The 20,073-nt window shown below is 40.8% G+C and overlaps 1 protein-coding gene across 1 annotated transcript; it reads right to left on the bottom strand.

Moving 5' to 3' along the window:
- Positions 1–9,210: 9,210 nt before the first annotated feature.
- LOC124167120 lies at positions 9,211–13,549 on the bottom strand. Its single transcript, XM_046544919.1, has 2 exons — positions 11,944–13,549; positions 9,211–11,825 (listed from the first exon to the last, which is right to left on the bottom strand). The coding sequence occupies exon 2, from the start codon at positions 10,176–10,178 to the stop codon at positions 9,255–9,257; it is 924 nt and encodes a 307-aa protein (XP_046400875.1). The 5' UTR covers positions 10,179–11,825; positions 11,944–13,549; the 3' UTR covers positions 9,211–9,254.
- Between the last annotated feature and the right edge of the window lie 6,524 nt (positions 13,550–20,073).

The raw sequence follows: 20,073 nt of genomic DNA, 5'->3' as shown, positions 1-20,073 counted from the left end.
TCACGAAACTTCCAAAATGGGCTGGAAATGAAGCCTTATATCTAACGACGGACGAGTCACCACTGGAAGATAAGCTGAGGACTTTTCCGCAGCATTTCTACGAGCGAACAACATCATCTCAAATCAGCGACATTTCTGCCCTAGGAGTAGCCAACGTTAATCCATGGGATCGCTACTCTCGACCGATTTCCTCTACGGGAAATCCAGAACACCAACCTCATCGCCGGAATTCCAAAAAAATTCCCAGTCCTGGAATAGGTCACCAATCATGAAATAACATCATAGTGCCTGAAAAGGCGGAATGATGTTAAAACAAAAGCAACACTCTGATTCCATTTGATTATAACAAGAGTGGAATTAAATTAGAAAGAGTGACATCCCATAAGGACCTCGGGGTGATCTTCACTAGTACCTTAAGTTTTACAAAACATGTAGAGGAAATGGTGTCTTCCTCAATGAGGAGCTTAGGGTAGGTACTAAGGTCAACAAAGTGCTTTAAAAATATAAAACCCATGATAGTTCTGTACATAGCTCTTGTCAGGAGCAGGTTGGAGTACTGCAGTGTAGTGTGGTCTCCATACAGTAAGAGATATATTGAAGCTATTGAGAAGGTTCAAAAACGTTTTTTGAGAGCTGTATATGTGAAAGAATATGGGATTTGTCCTTTGATGGATAACCATATACCATCCAATAAATTGTCACTTCCTTCGCAGGATCTCCAGGGAGTTCTTCGAGAAGGCGAAGGACTCCAACATTGAAGAAATAAGAAGAATTGCAGCAGAGAAGCCATCTGCCTACGAAAGGCACAGAAGACAGAAGAAGGCGAGGAGGAGGACCTTCCGCCAAAGAAGAGACACAGGTGAAGGACCCTTACTAGGAAAATCGACGGGAGATCCTCTCCGAAGACGCAGCAACTGAAAAACAAGACGTTGGACAGCTAAGTGGCACAGGCGATTAGGACAGCCTGACCAAAACACCACCCCTGTCATAACGCGGATTCTGCCGGTTTAGAGACCCTTAGTTAATCAACTGCAACACCAGCGAGTAAGAGATTTTATGTTAGAAAGTCATTTCAGCTATCGTAACTTAACTGTTGGACTGCGGTTGATTCTAGTTTTCGACAACACGTTCTACAATTGATGGCATTGCAGCCCTCGGTGTAGCGCGTCTCAATCCTTGGGACCGCTACACCCTCCGTCAACGTAGGACATCCTGCGTCAACCCGGATAGCCTCATAGGATCTAAAGAGGACCTTTTTGAAAGACTTCAAGATTTCTTCGGAAGTCATCGCAAAGGCACCCTCACACCCAAAGAAGACAAGCGCCTTCAAGGAATCAGGCCTCCGAGGCCGCTAAAAGGACCTTTTTGGCAGTCTTCAAGATTTCTTCGGAAGTCATCGCAAATGCGCGCGGACATCCAGAGACGTCAAGCGCCCTCAAGGGCTAAGGCCGCTGACTGCTTGGTATCGTATAAAGACAAATCTTTTAACCACATTGGCCCTCTTAAGGGCCTTACACAAATTTTACTATTAAATTCCAACACCACTTGCTCATAATCATCATTACCCAACACTACTCGACACTAGGTACACTCACCCGGCAAAGGCATCTGGGGGAGGCGGGTGCAAACCCCAGGTGGCGCTTTGACCGGCCCTCGATTCGGTCGTTCTCGGTCGGCAACCCCAAGGCAGAGGGCAACCTCACTGCACGCCTTGGGGGACCCGCCGGGTCCCCTCGCTAGGATAGACTCACAAACATGGCATCCGTATCAGACTCGGATTCACCTGCCTCTCCAGAGGCAGTCCCATTGACACCACTTGCGGAAGATCCGCGCTTCCTTGCCCTTCTAAGTGAACGCGGACCCGAGTTACAATCATCCTTCCTAGAACAGGCTGCAGCCAATAATGCCATCTCCGTGCCGCCCGCTTTTACTGTCGTTCCAAGTTCCAAGAAACGCTAGGCGAACACTCCGCCTTCGTCCAATTCAACTTCCCGCCCGACATCGCCCGTAACCGATGTCTACCGGTTTGAATTACTTAGCCAAGACGGGGAAGACATGGAAGAGGAATTACCGGAACCTGAGTCCACCTCCAAGATCCCGCCCATTTTTATCAGGGACACGACCAATTGGCTGGGCAAAAGGAAATTAATTTACTCCGTTTGCACTTTTCCGCCCGCAGCTTCACTACGCAGCAACGACATCATGATCCAATGCCAAAAAATCGACGACTTCCATGCGACAACCAAAATTTTGGCCGATAACAACATACCACATTTCACCTATCAGCTCAAAGCTGACAAAAAAAACCCACTTTGTCATCAAGGGAGTGCCTAAAGACTCCACCCCAGAGACAATTAAAGCTGAACTAGCGGAGAAGGGAATCAGTACCGAACATATTGTCCAACTCCGTTCATCCCGGCCAATGGCAGCCGAGAACAGGCAGCGGAATCAGCTCCGACAGGCCGATACTGCCGCGCACCTTCCGTCATTACCACTGCGCCAATAACAAAGCGCTACGGTACACAAAACAGGGATTGCCCAATAGAGTAAAAAGTATTTATATTCAGACGTTTTATAAAATGACGAATGCATTTTGATGTACCTTGGAGAGCGAAAGATGAAATTTGGTGGAATTATCTTTGACAGCCGTGAATCTATCTTATGAATATAATTGTGCAACGAAAATGAACACTTTTTGTGTTTCGCATCAAACCAAAGATACATCAGTGCCTTAAAAACACCTCCAAACACAGAATGCATTGTATCAATGCCAATGCCCCAATATTATATAAATAGATACATAAATATACACAGATGTATACATTTTATATATCTTTGCGCGCGATCATGTAATTCTGCTATCATTCTCACCGTTGGAAACTTTCTACGAGATGCCATGTGATGCGTTGCTTGATAAGTGGTTCATTTTGATATTGGTATTGCCTATTGCAGGTCGATATTAATTATTTCGCTTGAGTTTATTGGTATCATATTTTTATTATTTCCGGTCGCTTTACACGTGGCGCCAATTTGTACATTCCGTTTAATTTAAATACTCCTGGAGTATAGTATGCTTGATGGATAGTGATTGGGCTTTCCTACCGATGCGCGATCACAGATATAAAAATGTTATATATCTGTGCGCGCGATCATGTAATTCTGCACCGTGGTACGTCCGCAACAGTTATATTCACAGCAACCTACAAATCAAAACTATACCAGAATTCCTACACGATATCGCCACAGCCTTCGAAGACTTTCTACATAAAACACAAAACGAACTTCTCACACCAATCTGGACATACCAAGACAACCCACACTTTAAGTACCACCGATCTAGAAGAGCCCTTACACTCCCCACACAATAAAACACTAAATGACCATCTAAATACATAACCGCCAAATAAACAAAAACATGCCGAAAACCGATTACCAGCTTTAGCTGAATATCGTGATATTAACTGCTCACACAGTTACCACAAATGCGATGCTATGTAATTCTGCTATCGTTCATACCGTTGCAAACTTTCCACGAGATGCCATGTAATGCGTTACTTGTTACGTGGTTCATTTTGATATTGGTGATGCCTATTGCAGGTCGATATTAATCATTTCCCTTGAGTTTATTGGTATCGTATTTTTGTTGTTATTTCCGGTCGCTTTACACGTGGCGCCAACTTGTACATTCCGTGGAATTTAAATATTCCTGATGCATAGAATGCCCGATGGAAAGGGGTTGTGCTTTTTTTGCCGTCGCGAAATCATGTAACTCTGCTATCGTTCTCACTGTAGGAAACTTTCCACGATACTATTTCCCTGCGTGTGCGTAAGTACTGTGCAAGTCAGCGTCCCTCTTGAAAAGCCTTTAAAATATTTCAAGTGCCTTGATGAAGCCGTTTTTTATGTCTTTATTAGGTGATTGTTAGCGCTAGAAGGTCAAGGCCCCTCTGAAGTGCCTTTTCTATTCAGGCGAATGCTTATTAAGGTCCGCTTCTGAGGTCTTGATAAATGCTTTTATTTGTCTAATACACCACATTACATTTTCTTGTTGTAGGTAAGGACCAGGAGATGAAAGAGGCGCAGGAGGAATTTGAAGATCTGACGGGGAAGGGAAATATGTCGCCACCCAAGGCCATCATGGTATTGCATGGTGAACGTCCTGCCCCAAGCAGGAGGAGATGCCCAAAGATGGGCAGTAATGTTAGCAATCTGGCTCCCATTCGTTTTGGGGAAGATTTCCCCCCTCTAGCAGATGCAATTGGTTGAGCCGTCTACTGAGGCTCCAAGGACAAGCCATCGTAAGCAGTAGTGGAAGTACGACCTCACTGCGGGGCGTAGGCCGAGTCTTCGGACTAGCCCTAGCCGGTCGACTCCCAGTCCGTCGTGTGAAGGAAGGAATCTAATTGCGGGCTCCCTATATATTTGGGAGAGCAAGGAGATCCAGGCTTTTTGCTTGGGATTCGCCCGTTGTGGCATGTTGTGCCCTCTCAACTCAACGCCGCTCCGGGGCTGCCTCGTCGCCAGACACCGCCAAACCACGTAAGCTTGGGAGCCCTTTCTTTCCCACTTCCCAGATTTTTCCCTTCACCCCTTCTCCTTTCTTCCGTGTGCCGTGGTCGACTCTTTGGCAGGGTTTGTGGTTTGCCTGAAGTTTTTTTGTAACAATAAATTGCATTTTTTTAAATTGTTTTACTGCCTGCTTACTGCCACCCACCTTCACTAATAGTTCATGGTAATGCACTACGGATTCAAGGGGACGACGACTGGTACAGTCCAGAGGCAATTGGGTCAAGAGTGCCAGAGGCATGTGGGTCAAGAGTGCCAGAAGCTGTTTCGTTGCAGGACAATATTAATAATAGCTTGACCAACATTGAAGCTAGACCATCAATCGATGCACTGTTGGCCAATGCTGATAAGTTTTCATGATTTCATGTTATTTTTAATTAGGATAGTCATGGATAACTGGTTCACAATATAATATCCTGATTGTTTCCATTGGTTTTTAATAGATTCTTGTTTAATTTCTAGCTGATGATTGTGAAAAAGATCGCATTCTGCTTCAGCATGCACGGCATTTCTTGCAGAAAGGCCCTTCTGAGCTCATAGTAAGTCTTCTTGGTGTAGTACCTTTATACATTATAACCGATGCCGTTTGGCGCGGTTCATGGGCGTCTAAATCGGTGTTTACGAGGTAGGGAAGGCTTATGCAATTTTGTGTGAATGTGTGCGTGTGAATGGGAAGTGAAGGGTGAATGACCCGGTGCTGTATTTTTCCATTCCCCTCCCTCCCACGATTCTTCCGCCTAGGAAGAGCGGAAATTTCCTATGTGTACGTAATTCGCAGCAAGTTCACCCCCCTCCCCTACAGTGAAAGAAGAACATCTGCACATGGCAAGCTGAAGGTGATGTAACTCGCCAACCCCGCCCTCCACAAACTTTGGCGAAAACCCCCCTCCCTCCCCTACTGAAGAATCCGAGAACCTACTATCTCGGATGTTCCCCTGGTTACCCCACCCCCACCCCAGAAAGTGACCCACGGGGCTATAAAATCATAGTACAGGCGACGACAGGAACTCTATTCGGTTTGGAGGAGCAGCCGGAGGCTCTGGTTGTCAGCTGATACATTCTTGTGGACGAGAGAGAGAGAGAGACGCAGCGAGGCGTGGAAGTTGACTTTAAATTTAATTACGGCAGTAGCTAGGAAAGAGGAGACGAGAGGGAGAGTTCCAGCATGCAAAATAGAAAAACGTACCTCCACGACGCCCAGTGAAGAAGTTCTCTCATCCTACAGCGAGAGGAGACGCAGCAACGTTGACCGGAGCCAGCCAAGGAAGCCTCCATCCACAACTCAGAGAGAGCGATAAGTACTCTAGCCACCTATACCCTCCCCCCCCCCCCCCCCCCCCAAAGTCAGAAGAACCAGAAGAGCCACATTTCCCCCACTATTCAAGATAAGAAGAACTTTCATACATTCCCGTGCATTTTTTTATATATTTTTTTGCCCTCCCTTTTCCCCGTGTGTGTGAACGGTTAATTGTAGTTATTAGGACAGAAAGTGATAATTTGGAATTGGCGTTTGTTATTATTCGACCATTTCGCTGTCTTTTACGACAAAAATTGTTAGTTTCTTTTCTTTTATTATTCATTAATTGCTGTCACATGGTATTTAACTGGACAGTAGCAATAGTTTAACTTTTTTATGCAGAAGAATAATTCGTTTATGTATTTTTTTGTTCATTTCCATGTCGAAGTGTATATTAAAAGTTTTGTTGAAATTGTAAACTGTTACGTAAGCCTTCGTTATTTCGAGCACGCCAGCCTCCATTCAGCAAGTGAACCCACCCCAAACCCACTTTTCCATTTTCGTTTCCCCCACCTTCCCTTACTCCCGAACCACGACCCGCTCGCCTTGAGCGAACCCTCCCCCATCCCCAAAACCCGGACGAGAAGGCGGGCTACAATATATGTTCCAGTATCCTGTCACTGCATTCTATAAGCTAACATCCCTGGTAAAAATGAAGTGTTGAACGAAGTGTCCATGAAGTGCATCGAAGTGTTAAAAGGCGAAACGAAGTGTCACTCCCTCAAATCTCGACACCTCGCAACACTTCCCGGACACCCCGCAATCCGGACACTTCCGCTACACTTCTCCGACTTTTGAAATGCGCAGTTGTTCACACCTCCCAACACTTCCCGTACACCCTGTGATCCGGACACTTCCGCGACACTTCTCCGATACTTGTAATGCACAGTTGTTCACTTTTCCTTGACCGGGTTTCGGAACTTCAGAATTCAGTCTTACCGAAGCGCTTCGTGGAGTCAAATACAGGAGTTTCTTAGTACTTCCCGTTGTCATTCATAGACTTTCAACAAAATATCCATTGAGATCACCGTTGGAGTTCTGTCACTTGGATGGACATATACCATAGTCTCATATACTAGATCAGTCATTTATTATTTTACTTTAAGAAAAATACGGTTTTACCGCTCACATTGTTTATAGAAAGTAGTTCGAAATGTGATATGTAAAATTGAAGCCGTGCATTCCAAAACAGCATCAGTCTATACAGCAAAGTTTTGAGACCGACCGCTTTTCCTGCTCATATTAAAAGCTATGAAAGCCCTCATTTTGGCATTTCCCAATAAATACATACGTTACCAATTGCAGAAGAAAGAATCTCAGCTACCGCTCAAGAACCCCAAAAATAGGTATGGAACTGTACATCCCAAATTCCTGCCAAATGGACTTGTGCCGTTTTGGAAATCATGGCTTCAATTATTATTCAACAACAGTGCAGCGAGAAAAAAATTGGGTTGGAAAACAACGTATTACTTTCACATTTGGTGGTTAGGATTTCTTCAACAAGATGAAAGTAAATGGACAAAATGTGTCTGTTTTGGTTGTTTCCATTTTCTTCGCAAGCATGACTGAGTCAGTTTTTTTTAAGGAAGAAACAAGTCATTAAACAGCGATCCTTTAATAAATGAACTGTTTATTAAGAAATGCAAAAACATCAGTCTCCCATACATCCGAAAGGAATTCCACTCACAAAAGTACCCTGAGGCAGATCCATAAGTATGCGCATGCATTGCAGATCTTGGGGTTTCAGCAAGGTTAAGGAGGGTAAAATGTCAAGTACAGTTAATATGTGAGACTGATGGATATGGTTGTTTGATAAAACATTTGTATGTTCAACAGATATTTCTTGAGCTACAATTAATGGTTGTTTGGAATCACAAAGAATAAAACGTAAAATAGAATACATTTTGCCATCAGCAGTACATACAACAGAATCATTCTTCCTTTTACCAGCTGAGTAGATTGCTGTACTACAGCGGTTATGGTTCACAATGCACTTTTCAAAAGTCTTAATGTTTTCTCTTGAAAGGTTGTTTTGCAAAAGGAGATCGATTTCCTCATGTGATGGTGTGAAAGTAGAGCCATCTCCAATTAATAATCCTTCATTAAAGTGACGGTAAAACTTCAACTGCTTCCCTGTTACATTTTCACAAAATTCAATTGAAGTCTGATTTGAAGGCAATTTTTTACTTAATATTCCAAGAGACATGTAAGTCATATATTTAGTAGATAATTGAGAAGCTACTTTCCTTGGACTTGCTAGGAATTGCAATAAAAATCTATTTTGACCTTCATACATAAAGGAATTAAGGGTCCACAATGGCCCCATGTTTCTAACTCCTTCTACTACATGAAGCAGGAGGTGAACACAGTAGTTCATGGCCTCTGATCCAAAATATTCTTCATTATAGAAGCAATATTTCCCAATTAAAGTGTCAGCATACTCAAGTTCCTCATGAGTGACAGACTTCTGTAGCAAAATGCTTGTTGCAACAGATAACATAGAGAAATGGGTGAGGTATTTTTCTTTTAGATTACCCATGAAGCAAACAATTGCATAAAACAGCAACCAAGACCTCCATTCTGATGCTTTCCACAAGGCTCTATCAGACAAGCTGCGTGCACCCTTACAGAAAATTAATACTGGTGGCCAGTACTTTTTAATACTGAAATACAGTATTAAAAATACTGGATTCAGTGATTTTCAGTATTAAAATCACTGAGAGCCAGTATTTTTAATACTGGTTCCCTGTATTAAAAATACTGGCTCTAGTGATTTTCAGTATTAAAATCACTGACAACCAGTATTTTCAATACTGGAAGAGTGCCTTTAATACTGGATCTCAGTATTAAAAATACTGGTTCTCAGTATTAAAAATACTGGCTCTAGTGTTTGTCAGTATTAAAATCACTGACAACCAGTATTTTCAATACTGGAAGAGTGCCTTTAATACTGGATCTCAGTATTAAAAATACTGGTTCTCAGTATTAAAAATACTGGCTCTAGTGTTTGTCAGTATTAAAATCACTGACAACCAGTATTTTCAATACTGGAAGAGTGGCTTTAATAGTGGATCTCGGTATTGAAAAAACTGGCATCAATGATTTTAGGGAAATTTATTATTAGGCAAGTGACTTCACTGCTGGCCACCATTTAGCATTAAAAATTTTGGAATCTGGGGTGCTAAGGAAAAAAATGCTGCCTCCATTTTTGTCACAAAAAAACTTTTATCTCAACTGGATCATGCATTTCATGTCATATACTATAAAATGTTTCGTGATGTGTCATAAATTAGATTACCCACTTGTATGAAGAGATAGGTGTATCACCAAATAACTGGATGCATAAGTTATTGAAAACAATGACATTATTTATTGACCATTTTAAGAACTTTTAGTCCCTTTCCAAAGAGTTAACCAGAGGAAATATACATAATTTATTCTCAAATGCAATCAAAACACACTTGTTGCACAACATTTCTGGAAATACAGCAATACATTCAGGAGTTAATTCAGAAATATATGGGAAGGCATTGGAAGTAATACCAATTGATTTTTCTCGGAAAAGTGTTTCATTGGTTTGGTGTAGCTTCACTCCTAAAATAATGCATGTCATTTTATTGGAGCTCACAGTTTTAACTTTGAGAGCATGCGTAATAAAAATCAATTGCTTATTTTGGAGCTGCACGACATAATTAACTCGTTTCGTCATACGTGTATAGCTTTGAACGTGAAAGAGAACATTTTTATAAATAAATCTCTGGAATGAAATTGCATTGTTCCAATATACTTCCTCACCAACTAAATTTTCAACCGTCACTTTCTGAGCCAAAGTCAAGGATACAATGTCTGGAGCACCAAACAATCTCACATAATCACTATGATTTTCGCATAAACTTGATCTATGCTTAGCATAAGTAAGCTTCCCATATAATAACTTTGCACAGTTGGATTGAGATGTTTCCATAATTTCAGAGGCCTTTTCCCTAAGTGCCTGTAACCTTAAATACGACTTGCATATTTGATGTGGTACTGCTTGTGAGCTTTGGAACATTCGGGCCAGGACCCCATTGTTGTGCTCATAAGGGAAGGCTGATACTCCCCACAGAGATCCAAAATTTTGTACACTTTTTGGGATGTGCAATAACAAGTGACAATTAAATTTCAATAATTGTGGGGTATTGTAAACATCCTCCATTGATAGCACAAACTTCCTCAGAGCTTTCTCAGCCAAAGAGAACTCTTTCGGGCTGATATGTTCTTGAAGAAATGTTTTAATGCTATACACCAAAAGGGACCAATGGTCAAGGTATTTCATTGGAAAATTAACAGCTTTTAAAGAAATTACAGAATAGTACAACAAAAAAATTTTCCACTGATGCCTTCCATAATTTTATGTCACTTAATGAGCGAGGTGTTCTAGTGATTTCACTAGGTGATTTCACAGACTGAAGGACATTATCAATTATTTTACCTTTTTTATTGCTACCGATGTAAAAGGGCTGACTTTGATTCATGGGAGAAAGCCACCAACACACCAGAGTCTTCACTACACCAAGTAGCACACAGTGCATGTATTCTGGGACGAAGGACACAATGATATTGAAAACTTTCAGAAGCAAAAGCACCGAGGGTCCTTTAATTCCATTTATGCTCTTCCCCGTCCTTTGCACCTCTCGTGTATCACGCAGGTGCTGTTCCTGCGTTCTCGGAAGTCCTACATCTCCCCTGTACATTCGTGCTTGGCCACGACCTACCGCAATTTCCTCACCTTCGTGCAAACAGAAAGGGCATCCTTGAGCTCCACGAAACGTTTTTAAGTTTTGCAATAAAGGCCTTGCTTGGGAGTCCACAGAGGCTAGGATTGTATGAACTTTAATGTTACGAACCCCTAAATCATCCGGCAATTGAATTTGGATGCCTTCAGTATGCAAAACATTCAGCTCCTCAATGAATGGCTGGAGATAAGTGTTCATGTTCGGTTTACTTGGGCCATACCATAACCCACAGAGCATTATGTTTTCCCTTCTCTTCTTAAAAGGCAACTCATTCACGGCTACCTGAATTGGCCAGAGTGAAACTTTTGACGATTTAAAAATCTTCACGCCATCAGTGTTCCACTGTAGAGTAATGTCAGGCTTGCAGATTACTCTCTTTTCTTTTAACGTTTTGTACACTTTGCCACTAATCACGTCCGTTTCTTTATCAACGTCCCACCGCAATGCAGAACAAAAAGTTACATCATTCAGCAGTTTAGCCAATTGCTCCTGCAAAGGGATTTGAATGAAGTAGGTAACTCCCTTTCTCCTTCAGTTCATCTATGGACCACCTCAATCCACACTCACACTCTTTCTCTTCCATTCCATTCATAAATTTTATGAGCTTAAGGCAATTCCGGTCACCACAGTAAAAGTGAGTTCTGACCTCTGGCAACGTTGCGAATCTTTTCAGAAACATAAAGAGAACCGTGAGTTCTGGTGGGTATGTGGCAGTCAACTAGTTCAATTAAATGTTCTAAGGCTACGTCAGTCAACCCAAAATGCAAGGCATAGCTCATAATTAAGAGCTCACTTTCCTTCCTTGACAATCTGCTCCCTTCGTAGAGTGAAGTTCCCTCTCTGTTGGTATTTACCTCATTTTCTTCAAACAAACCTGTGGGATTAAACTCCCCATCATCACTACCACTATCACTGTCCTCAATGAAACTGTCATTAGGCTCAGAAGCCGGTGAATCCATATTCAAAACATCAGGTAGTGATTCCACCTCACAACCATCATCGCAAAAAGACATCCTGGTGGAACAAACCTGAGAATTTTCAAGCATCTCAATATCTTGGTTACTACAACTACTTTGGCTGATACCAAGTTCCCAGTCATCATCTCCCATTTCAGAATCACTGCCAGCTCCCAAGTCTTCCAGCGAAGGATCACTATCGGTGTCACTTAGGTGTTCTCCAGGGGGAACCTGCATAGCAGTAATAGAAGTACAGAACATCTTAGGGAAATAATTATTAAAGCATTGCCAAACATCAATAGTTATATATTCCATCTGTCAATACGGATGGAATTAGGAACTTACTAACCTCAACATCCGATACTGAGGCATTATCTTCACGTGGTTGCAGTCGTCTTCGTAATGTAGCCTACGGTATACTGATGTTCACATCATTCAAGTACCGTTTGTACGGTCCACGCGACATCGTACCTCAAAGATTATATCATAGAGATTGTGCCTTACTACTGTGGTTATTACCAGTTATTACGATCAATTACGATTGCGGACTACCTAAGAACTATGGAACATAGTTTTAGTGGTAACTCAACTTCGATCATCTTTCTTGTACATCAATTATTTCTTCCATATTAATAATTTAATTATGCCCAGACTTGCGTCAAAACAATACAAAGGTCATAATATATTTTTCTCTTTTCCACCTTGTGAACGTTTTGAACGACCTTGGACCAGAACAAAAGCCTATCCAGATTCATTTCGCACTTCTTTTTTTACTTTCATTCGTCACATTACCGTTATCTTAATGTCGGTGTGCTCCATGTGGTAGGGCTGGTGAAATATTTCAGTGTAACTGCATCCTGTGGTGTAATTTACGAATTCAGCCTTTTTTTAGTTATTCTGAACTGTAATCACCATCGATATCATGTCACATGAGGGTGAAATACCAGCGACTCTGTTATCGGACAGAGAATGTCTACTGGTGCAATTTGTACACGAGAGGAAGAAACCTGTTCAAGTTGCTTTCCAAGCGTGGGTTAAGGACAGATCGGCCAGAGTTGACAAGTCTCGCGGCATTTCCTTTTTCACCTCCAACATCATGGCCGTAGTATTTTCTAAGGAGGAAATGGTCAAGAGCAGTATAACAGGAGGAGAATGCAATTTAATGCAATGCAAAGTCAGGAAATCAGTTGAAGGTAAATCTATCCTTCTTTCATAGTATCCTTATGAAAGTTTAATGCTATGTACTTGGCCTTATTTTTTCTCATTCTTTACTCTGCAGAATTCATTATGGGCCAATTAAGTATAACTCCTGCTAAGATCAATGAGGTTAAGGCTATCCAAGCAGCAATGAAAGCCAAATTAAATAATGAATCAACTGCCTGGAAGAAGAGGACGGAATGAGAGGAAACCTTCTTAATTTAAAATATCTCTAATGTCTAAATAGGCAATAAATTTTCAGTCCATAATTTTGTATTTTCTTTAGCCTAAAGTACATATGTTTAAAATATATTGCAACATGTCTTGGTTAGTCACATCAATCGAGAGGGTTACCCCAAATTTGACCAATTGGTTTACTTGTGTTTTTCCTTCTTGTGAGTTAATGAGTCTGGTCCCATTCCCCCCCCCCCCCCCCCCCGTCTCTATTTTCCGTGAGCTCAAGGAGGCATGTGTGTGGCCTTCAACCCTGCCTTGTCATATGACGATGTCGTCCCAATGGCCCTTGCGTTAATAGCGACAGCTCACCAATCTCCCCCTTCACCCCGGTGGCATGCAATTCCACCGGCAGTGACTAGCCTTGGTGTGACCCTCCCTCCTTCCCCTCCCCTTATAGTAGAAGGACTAGTTATTATATAAGTGCCCCTTCACAATCAGCATTGAAATCACTGGCCAGTATTAAAATCACTGGTCAGTATTAAAATCACTGGTCAGTATTAAAATCACTGGTCAGTATTAAAATCACTGGCCAGTATTAAAATAACTGGTCAGTATTAAAATCACTGGTCAGTATTAAAATTACTGGTCAGTATTAAAATCACTCGTCAATTAATCACTGGCAGTGATTTTAATACTGAAATTTTTAATACTGATCAGTATTAAATTTCTGTAAGGGTGGTAGCCTTGTGATACAGTGAGGTGGATTTATTGAATAAGATTAGAATCCATCAAAGCAATTAAATGTTCCATCCCCATGTCATCATCCATGTTTTCCCAAAATCTTTCTTTTTGCTGAGGATCTAAAAGTATATCAGTGTGTTGTCGAATAACTCCTAGCAATAATGCATGCATGTAATCAGGTACAAATCCTTTTACTAAATCAAAATAATTCAAGTTCATGAGAACAGATGGACGCCATACACCTTTATGCCTACGCTTTGCTTAATTTCTAACATTCCGCTTTTCGAAAGCTGTTTGCATATCAATTAATGTTGATGCATGAGTACGGAGATCAGCTAGTTGTCTTCCCCCAAAACGCCTACCCTTGTTTCCAACTGTTTTCTGATAGCAGAAAGTGCATCCATACTTGCTATGAAAAGAATTCATTTGAAGCATACTGCTACGAGCAGGTGAATCTACAACACAACACAAAGGAATCACTTTGCTATTTATGGTTTGACCATTTACATCAGTCCAATTTATTCCTTGTGTAGACAGTCTATTGGCTTGGTCAACAAAAGGTTCTAGAAAAGTATTCATGTTAGGATGAGTACTTCCTACATAGAGACCTGCTAGCAACATATTTTTTACAGAGCATGCTGGAAAAAGCAAGGAAGGAGGCTGCTGAATACAAGCGGGCGGCAGAGGAGCAGACAGAAGCCTTGAATGAACTGAGGAAAGTGGCCATGAAGGAGAGGAAAGCAGCAGAGGAAAATGCCAAACGAGTGGCAGAATTGAGAGCCTCAGCTGGTGACAGAAGTGATGATGCTATTCTCTCCCGTTTAGACAACATAGAGAAATTCATTCATAAGGTGGAGGCTAGAATGTGTAAGTGTGCCTATACTGACTCAGTGCAGAAGTGATTAGACAGTATGCCATGCCATAAAAGAACTGGTCCTAAACTACTGACTATAGGCCAAGCCTACTCAAATCAATTGAGTTTGCAGATTTAGTGTCAAATACCAAAGCACATAGCATTTTTAGCTCTTAGGTAGGGACTACTGAATACCATCTATTATAGTTGCTAGGATAAACAAGAGAAAAGACTTGAAAGAACTGCATTTCTCATAAATGTAGTTAAAAATCTTTTCTAAAATTAATGGTCTGAAATCTGCTCATAGTTCTGTATCGATAACTGCTATGAAGCAAGTTAGACCAACATTTAATGTTTATTCCCAAAAATAAAATGTTTTAGTTTGGGAGTTGCGAAACTTATCCTGACGTTTCTTTTTGTCTTCAGGTATGTCACCTCCCTCAACAGTACCATTATCTAATATGGCCAGCTCCTCTTTGGGCACAGTTGTAAGTACATTCATTTTAAGGGTGCACAAAGACAATATTTGAATCCCCTTAAAGGTTATAGTTCACACATTTTTATTTCCCTCAGGACATCGAATTTGGATATAGCATACCTGTCCATGCTAAGTCAACATTGGACTCTACTCAAGACCGGGCGAAATGGCTTCGCACTTTGCTCTTTGCGGTATTTAAGGAAGATGCTGGCTCGTATAGATTTTACAAACCCCGCACGGAGCAAAGTAGGCTGAAGAAGTTCCCAGCAAGCTTCATATCGTTGGCTGAAAGTAAGGGAGTGCAGATTTTTCTTTCATCCTCCAAATAAGGAAACTTCTCGTATAATAAAATGTTTTCTTGTATCTTTTTCTCCAGGCATGTACCCTGCTTTCTTGGAAAGATTGGGGTACAACGCTGCAGCCAAAGTGTGTGAGATGAAGCGGCTGGGAGCTGAGCTGGCAGACAGGGTGAAAGCCATTGACCGTGCCAGCTCCACTTTGCCTACTCCAAACCCAAGAAGGAGGAGAGCAACAGATGAGGATGTGGCTGCAGATGGGCAAGAGTAAGTACTCTTCAGATCTATGAAAAGATTCAATTACTTTACATCCACCTGCATTAATTTTTTTAAATAGTAAGTGGAGTAATAAATTATGTCATTCCTTTCTTTTGCCATCAGCAATATCCTGGATGAATCCTGCAATATCCTGGATGAGTGGCCAAAAAAGATGGCGTCCGATCCGATAAACGTAGAATGTAACGAGTGTAAAAACCATCTAAAAACTAGTGAAAAAGCCCTCCACTGTGAATATTGCAAGAAATTATATCATCATAAGTGTACGGGCTTGAAAGAAATTGCTTTAAGAGCTCTGGAGGAATTTTATGGTTTATTCTGGAAGTGCTTATCATGTCGCGTTAACGAAGGAAACCAACTTCATAAAATGGCGGATGACATCGAACTATTAAAAGAAGAAATTCGCAGCATCAAAGATAACGCTAAGCTACATAATGCTGGGAAGGAATCTCGAGTGAAAAATGTGAGTTTTGCAGACACAGCAGCAACAAGGTCTGTTTCTAATAGTGACGCAAATCATGAAATCGAGGCCTCTCGTGACGCTGCCAAGCATCGGGTGAACGACAAAAATGAAGCTGGTTTTGGAGCAACGACTGTTTCCGGCAAAAAAGAAGTGGTAAATAACAAAAAGAAAAAAGCGTTACGTGTAGATCAAACAAACTATGGGGTATTGCGTATTGAGTGTCCAGCATCTGAATCAATCGACGAGTGCAACAACAAAACTGACGAAGTGATACACTCAAGTGATCCATAAACGCAAACGTCGTCCTCCTCCAACTGTGGGTTGTTCTGCCAAAAAAGGTTCCCTGATGGGTATTCCAAAGCGTGTGCACATTCACATTTGGAACCTTCCTTCGAATACAACAGCGGAAGACGTCCGGAAGTACATCGGAGAAGAAAAGCCCGAAATCACCGACGCTTCAATTGAAATTGAACAGTTAAAGGTAAATAGAGGGGAATACGCCTCGTTTCATATTTCTGTAAATGATGAGTGTGTTGGCCGTGACTTATTGTCAGGAGACTTTTGGCCAAAGAACGTTTACTACGGAAATTTTTTCTTGCCGAAATTTCGTCAGAATACTAAATATTTCCCCCCAAAAAGGGTTGTTTCAGCTGATGATGCAAATGGTGTGAAACAATTAGTTGTAGGCCAATCCTCTGTTGGTGTCATCAACGAAGATTTTTGTGAACATTCGGTCGATGACTCAGTGAAACGGCAGGCGCTTGGTCAGAACAGTTTGATTAAGGCCAAACCATCGGCAGGGACTTCGTGACTAGATGCAGATGCAAATGTAATTAAGTTCCTTTACCTTAACATTAGATCGTTAAGGAACAAGATTGTTGATCTGGAAGTCATAGTGCAAGACACAAAATGTGATATTCTTCTTTTGACTGAACACTGGTTATTACCAAATGAAATCGAGTGCTATGTCATTAGTGATATGTATCTTGCTGCATCATTTTGTCGAAAGGATACAATAGGCGGCGGTGTTGCAATTTATTGTAATCGCTCCATGAAATGCTCGAAAATCAAGCTAAGCAATAACATCGAAAAAGTGAATGAGTGCGCCGCAGTGATATGCAAATCCAACAAATCCCGTTTCGGGATTATTATTGTTTACAGGTCTCCCACCTCCTGTTTTCATTCCTTTTTAAAGGAATTCAGTGACACGATACAATGTGTTTAGTGCTAATGTTGACAACCTAATCATCTTTGGTGATCTTAATACTGATATATTATCTAACTCGACTCAGTACTTAGAACTGGATTGTCTTTTCCATTCATTTGGGTTAGCTGTAATGAACAATAATCCCACCAGAGTAAACTCACACTCTTCTACTCTGATTGACCTAGTAGTTTCTAACTTTCCAGAGCAATCTTTTTCCTGTGATACTACATCTTGCTATCTTTAGGATCACTGTATGCTAGGGGTTGTGTTGAAGATTACTGATGCTATACTCATTGATCCTATGTATGTAACTAAACGATTTTACCACAGGGAAAGCTGTGAGGAATTTATTTATAATGTGGCTAATACAACATGGAGTGAACAAGGCCATGGCAATCCACTCGATGTTGATGCTAGGTTTAACTCCTTCCTGAATGATTTTCTGTTGCTTTTTAATCATTCATTTCCTTTAAGAACCAGGAAGTTTAACTATAAAAGCAAAAATATTACATTCCCTCCTGAGCTCCTAAATATGAATGCCAGGGTTAAAGAACTGCATAGACTGTCAAAGTTTTCTGATCCATCCCTCCTCAATCAATACAAAGCTCTTCTACATAAATACAAATGCAGTATTAGGGAATTTAAGAAAAATCGTCATAGCCATGTCATTGCTTCTTCAAATAACCCCTCCAAAGCTGCATGGAGGATTATTAACCAACAAACTAAAAATAACTTTGAACAGAGACCAACTTTTATCAAATTTAATGACCTACCTGTTTTGAACCCTATTGCAATTGCAAATTGTTTTAATAGCCAATTCTGTCAAACTGCTAATAACACAGATCTACCTTCTCTTAGTTGGGATAAAACACCCTCGTCAATTTTTCTCTCCCCATCTACCCCTAATGAGGTTGCCAACATCATCCACTCTCTTTCTAATTCCTGGTCAGTAGGATATGATGGAGTCCCTATACCTATCATTAAATTAGTTGCTAGGATTATTTCTGCTCCCCTGTCCGACATTTTTAATTTGTCTATCTGCAATGGTCATTTTCCTACCTACCTGAAAACTGCTGTCATCATTCCAATCCATAAAAAGGGATCCACCACTGAAGCCAATAACTATCGACCTATTGCACTACTCTCAGCTTTCTCAAAAATTTTTGAGAAACTCTTCTACAATCGCATAATGAATTATTTATCCCATTTTAACTTGCTGAATTCTTCCCAACATGGCTTCATCAAGGGAAGATCTACAATATCTGCAGCTTTCCAACTCATTAATGATATCACTTGGGGTCTTTCCAATCAGAAAGAAATACTTGGGATTTTCTTCGACCTATCGAAAGCTTTTGATACCCTAAATCATAATATCCTGTTCTCTAAACTCAATCACCTTGGAATAAATGGCAATGCTCTAGCCTGGATACAATCTTACTTATCCAATAGAATGCAAATGGTTCAATTAAACACAACTTTTGCTGCTGGTGCTAACACACTTCGATCCAACCCTCTCAAATCGAACTGTGGGGTCCCTCAAGGATCAATCCTGGGCCCTCTTTTATTTGTCATCTTCATCAATGATCTCAAATATCACCTACCTATGTGTAAGGTGACCCTATATGCTGATGACACTTCTACACTGAACCTTAGCGATACGCTGTTAGGAGTAACGAATGCTGCTCAAATTACTGTTTCAACTATAGGTCAATGGTGCCATAATAACAGCTTACAATTAAATGACCTCAAAACATCTTTTCTCCACTTCCATAACAAAATTTCTCCCCCGACTTCAAGCCCTTTACTCCAAACTATCAGTAATAATTCAATCAAGCAATCTAACTGTACTAAATTCTTGGGTTTAACTCTAAATGAAAATCTTGACTGGCAATTCCACGTTGATAATCTGAACAAAAAAATTTCATCTGGTATCTTCATGATTCGTAAACTTGCCCCCACCACCTCTGTGGAGATCTTAAAGCTAGTTTACTTTGCTAAAATCCACTCCTACCTGTCTTATGGTGTGATATTTTGGGGCAACACCAGTGCTGCCACAAGGGCCTTCTCCATGCAAAAGAGATCTTTGAAGGCAATTGCTGCTGTTTCCATCAGATCTCCAGGAAAGCCACTGTTTCTTAAATTCAAGATAATGACACTACCATGTCTGTTTATTTTTTATTGTGCACTATTTGTCAAAATGTATCCTGATTTGTTCTGTCCGAGCTCTACCATTCATGATTATTTCACTCGGCGCAGAAATGATGTTCACCTGAGAAGGCAACCCTGTGCCTTATCTAGAAAGGGAACTCATCACTCAGCTTCCCTTATTTTTAATAAATTACCACCGCATGTAAAAACTCAGTCCAACATTGCAACCTTCAAGCGCGAATTGAGAAGGCTGCTTTTATCCAAAGCCTATTACAATCTAGACGAATATATGTGTGATAATGTATAATTGATCTGTGTCGTTTTTTGTGTGTTTGGTATCTCTTTTTATCTGTAATATTCTCTTGACCATGTTCTATGTTCTATTCCTTGGACCAACAGAACAATAAAAATTATTATTATTATTATTATCAACAGGGCAATTCCGCAGGGTAGCGGAGTATATCCTCAATCCTGTCACAGGAGAATTGGAAGAACAGGAGGTCTAAATCAGGATTCTTCTGTATTCATAAGATAATAAATGTAAATATTTTTAAATTATTGATGTTTGATGAATTGATGTTTATATTTGTGAAGTAATTGATATTAATATTAATGAAGTGATTGATGTTAATAAATTGAAAAG

Source organism: Ischnura elegans, chromosome 10 (genome assembly GCF_921293095.1).
Source record: "Ischnura elegans chromosome 10, ioIscEleg1.1, whole genome shotgun sequence".
Lineage (NCBI taxonomy): Eukaryota > Metazoa > Arthropoda > Insecta > Odonata > Coenagrionidae > Ischnura > Ischnura elegans.
This window is presented reverse-complemented; position numbering and strand designations above follow the sequence as displayed.

Coding starts and splice junctions, on each gene's coding strand:
- LOC124167120 (XM_046544919.1), bottom strand. CDS start 10,178: ATGAAATACCTTGACCATTGGTCCCTTTTGGTGTATAGCATTAAAACA.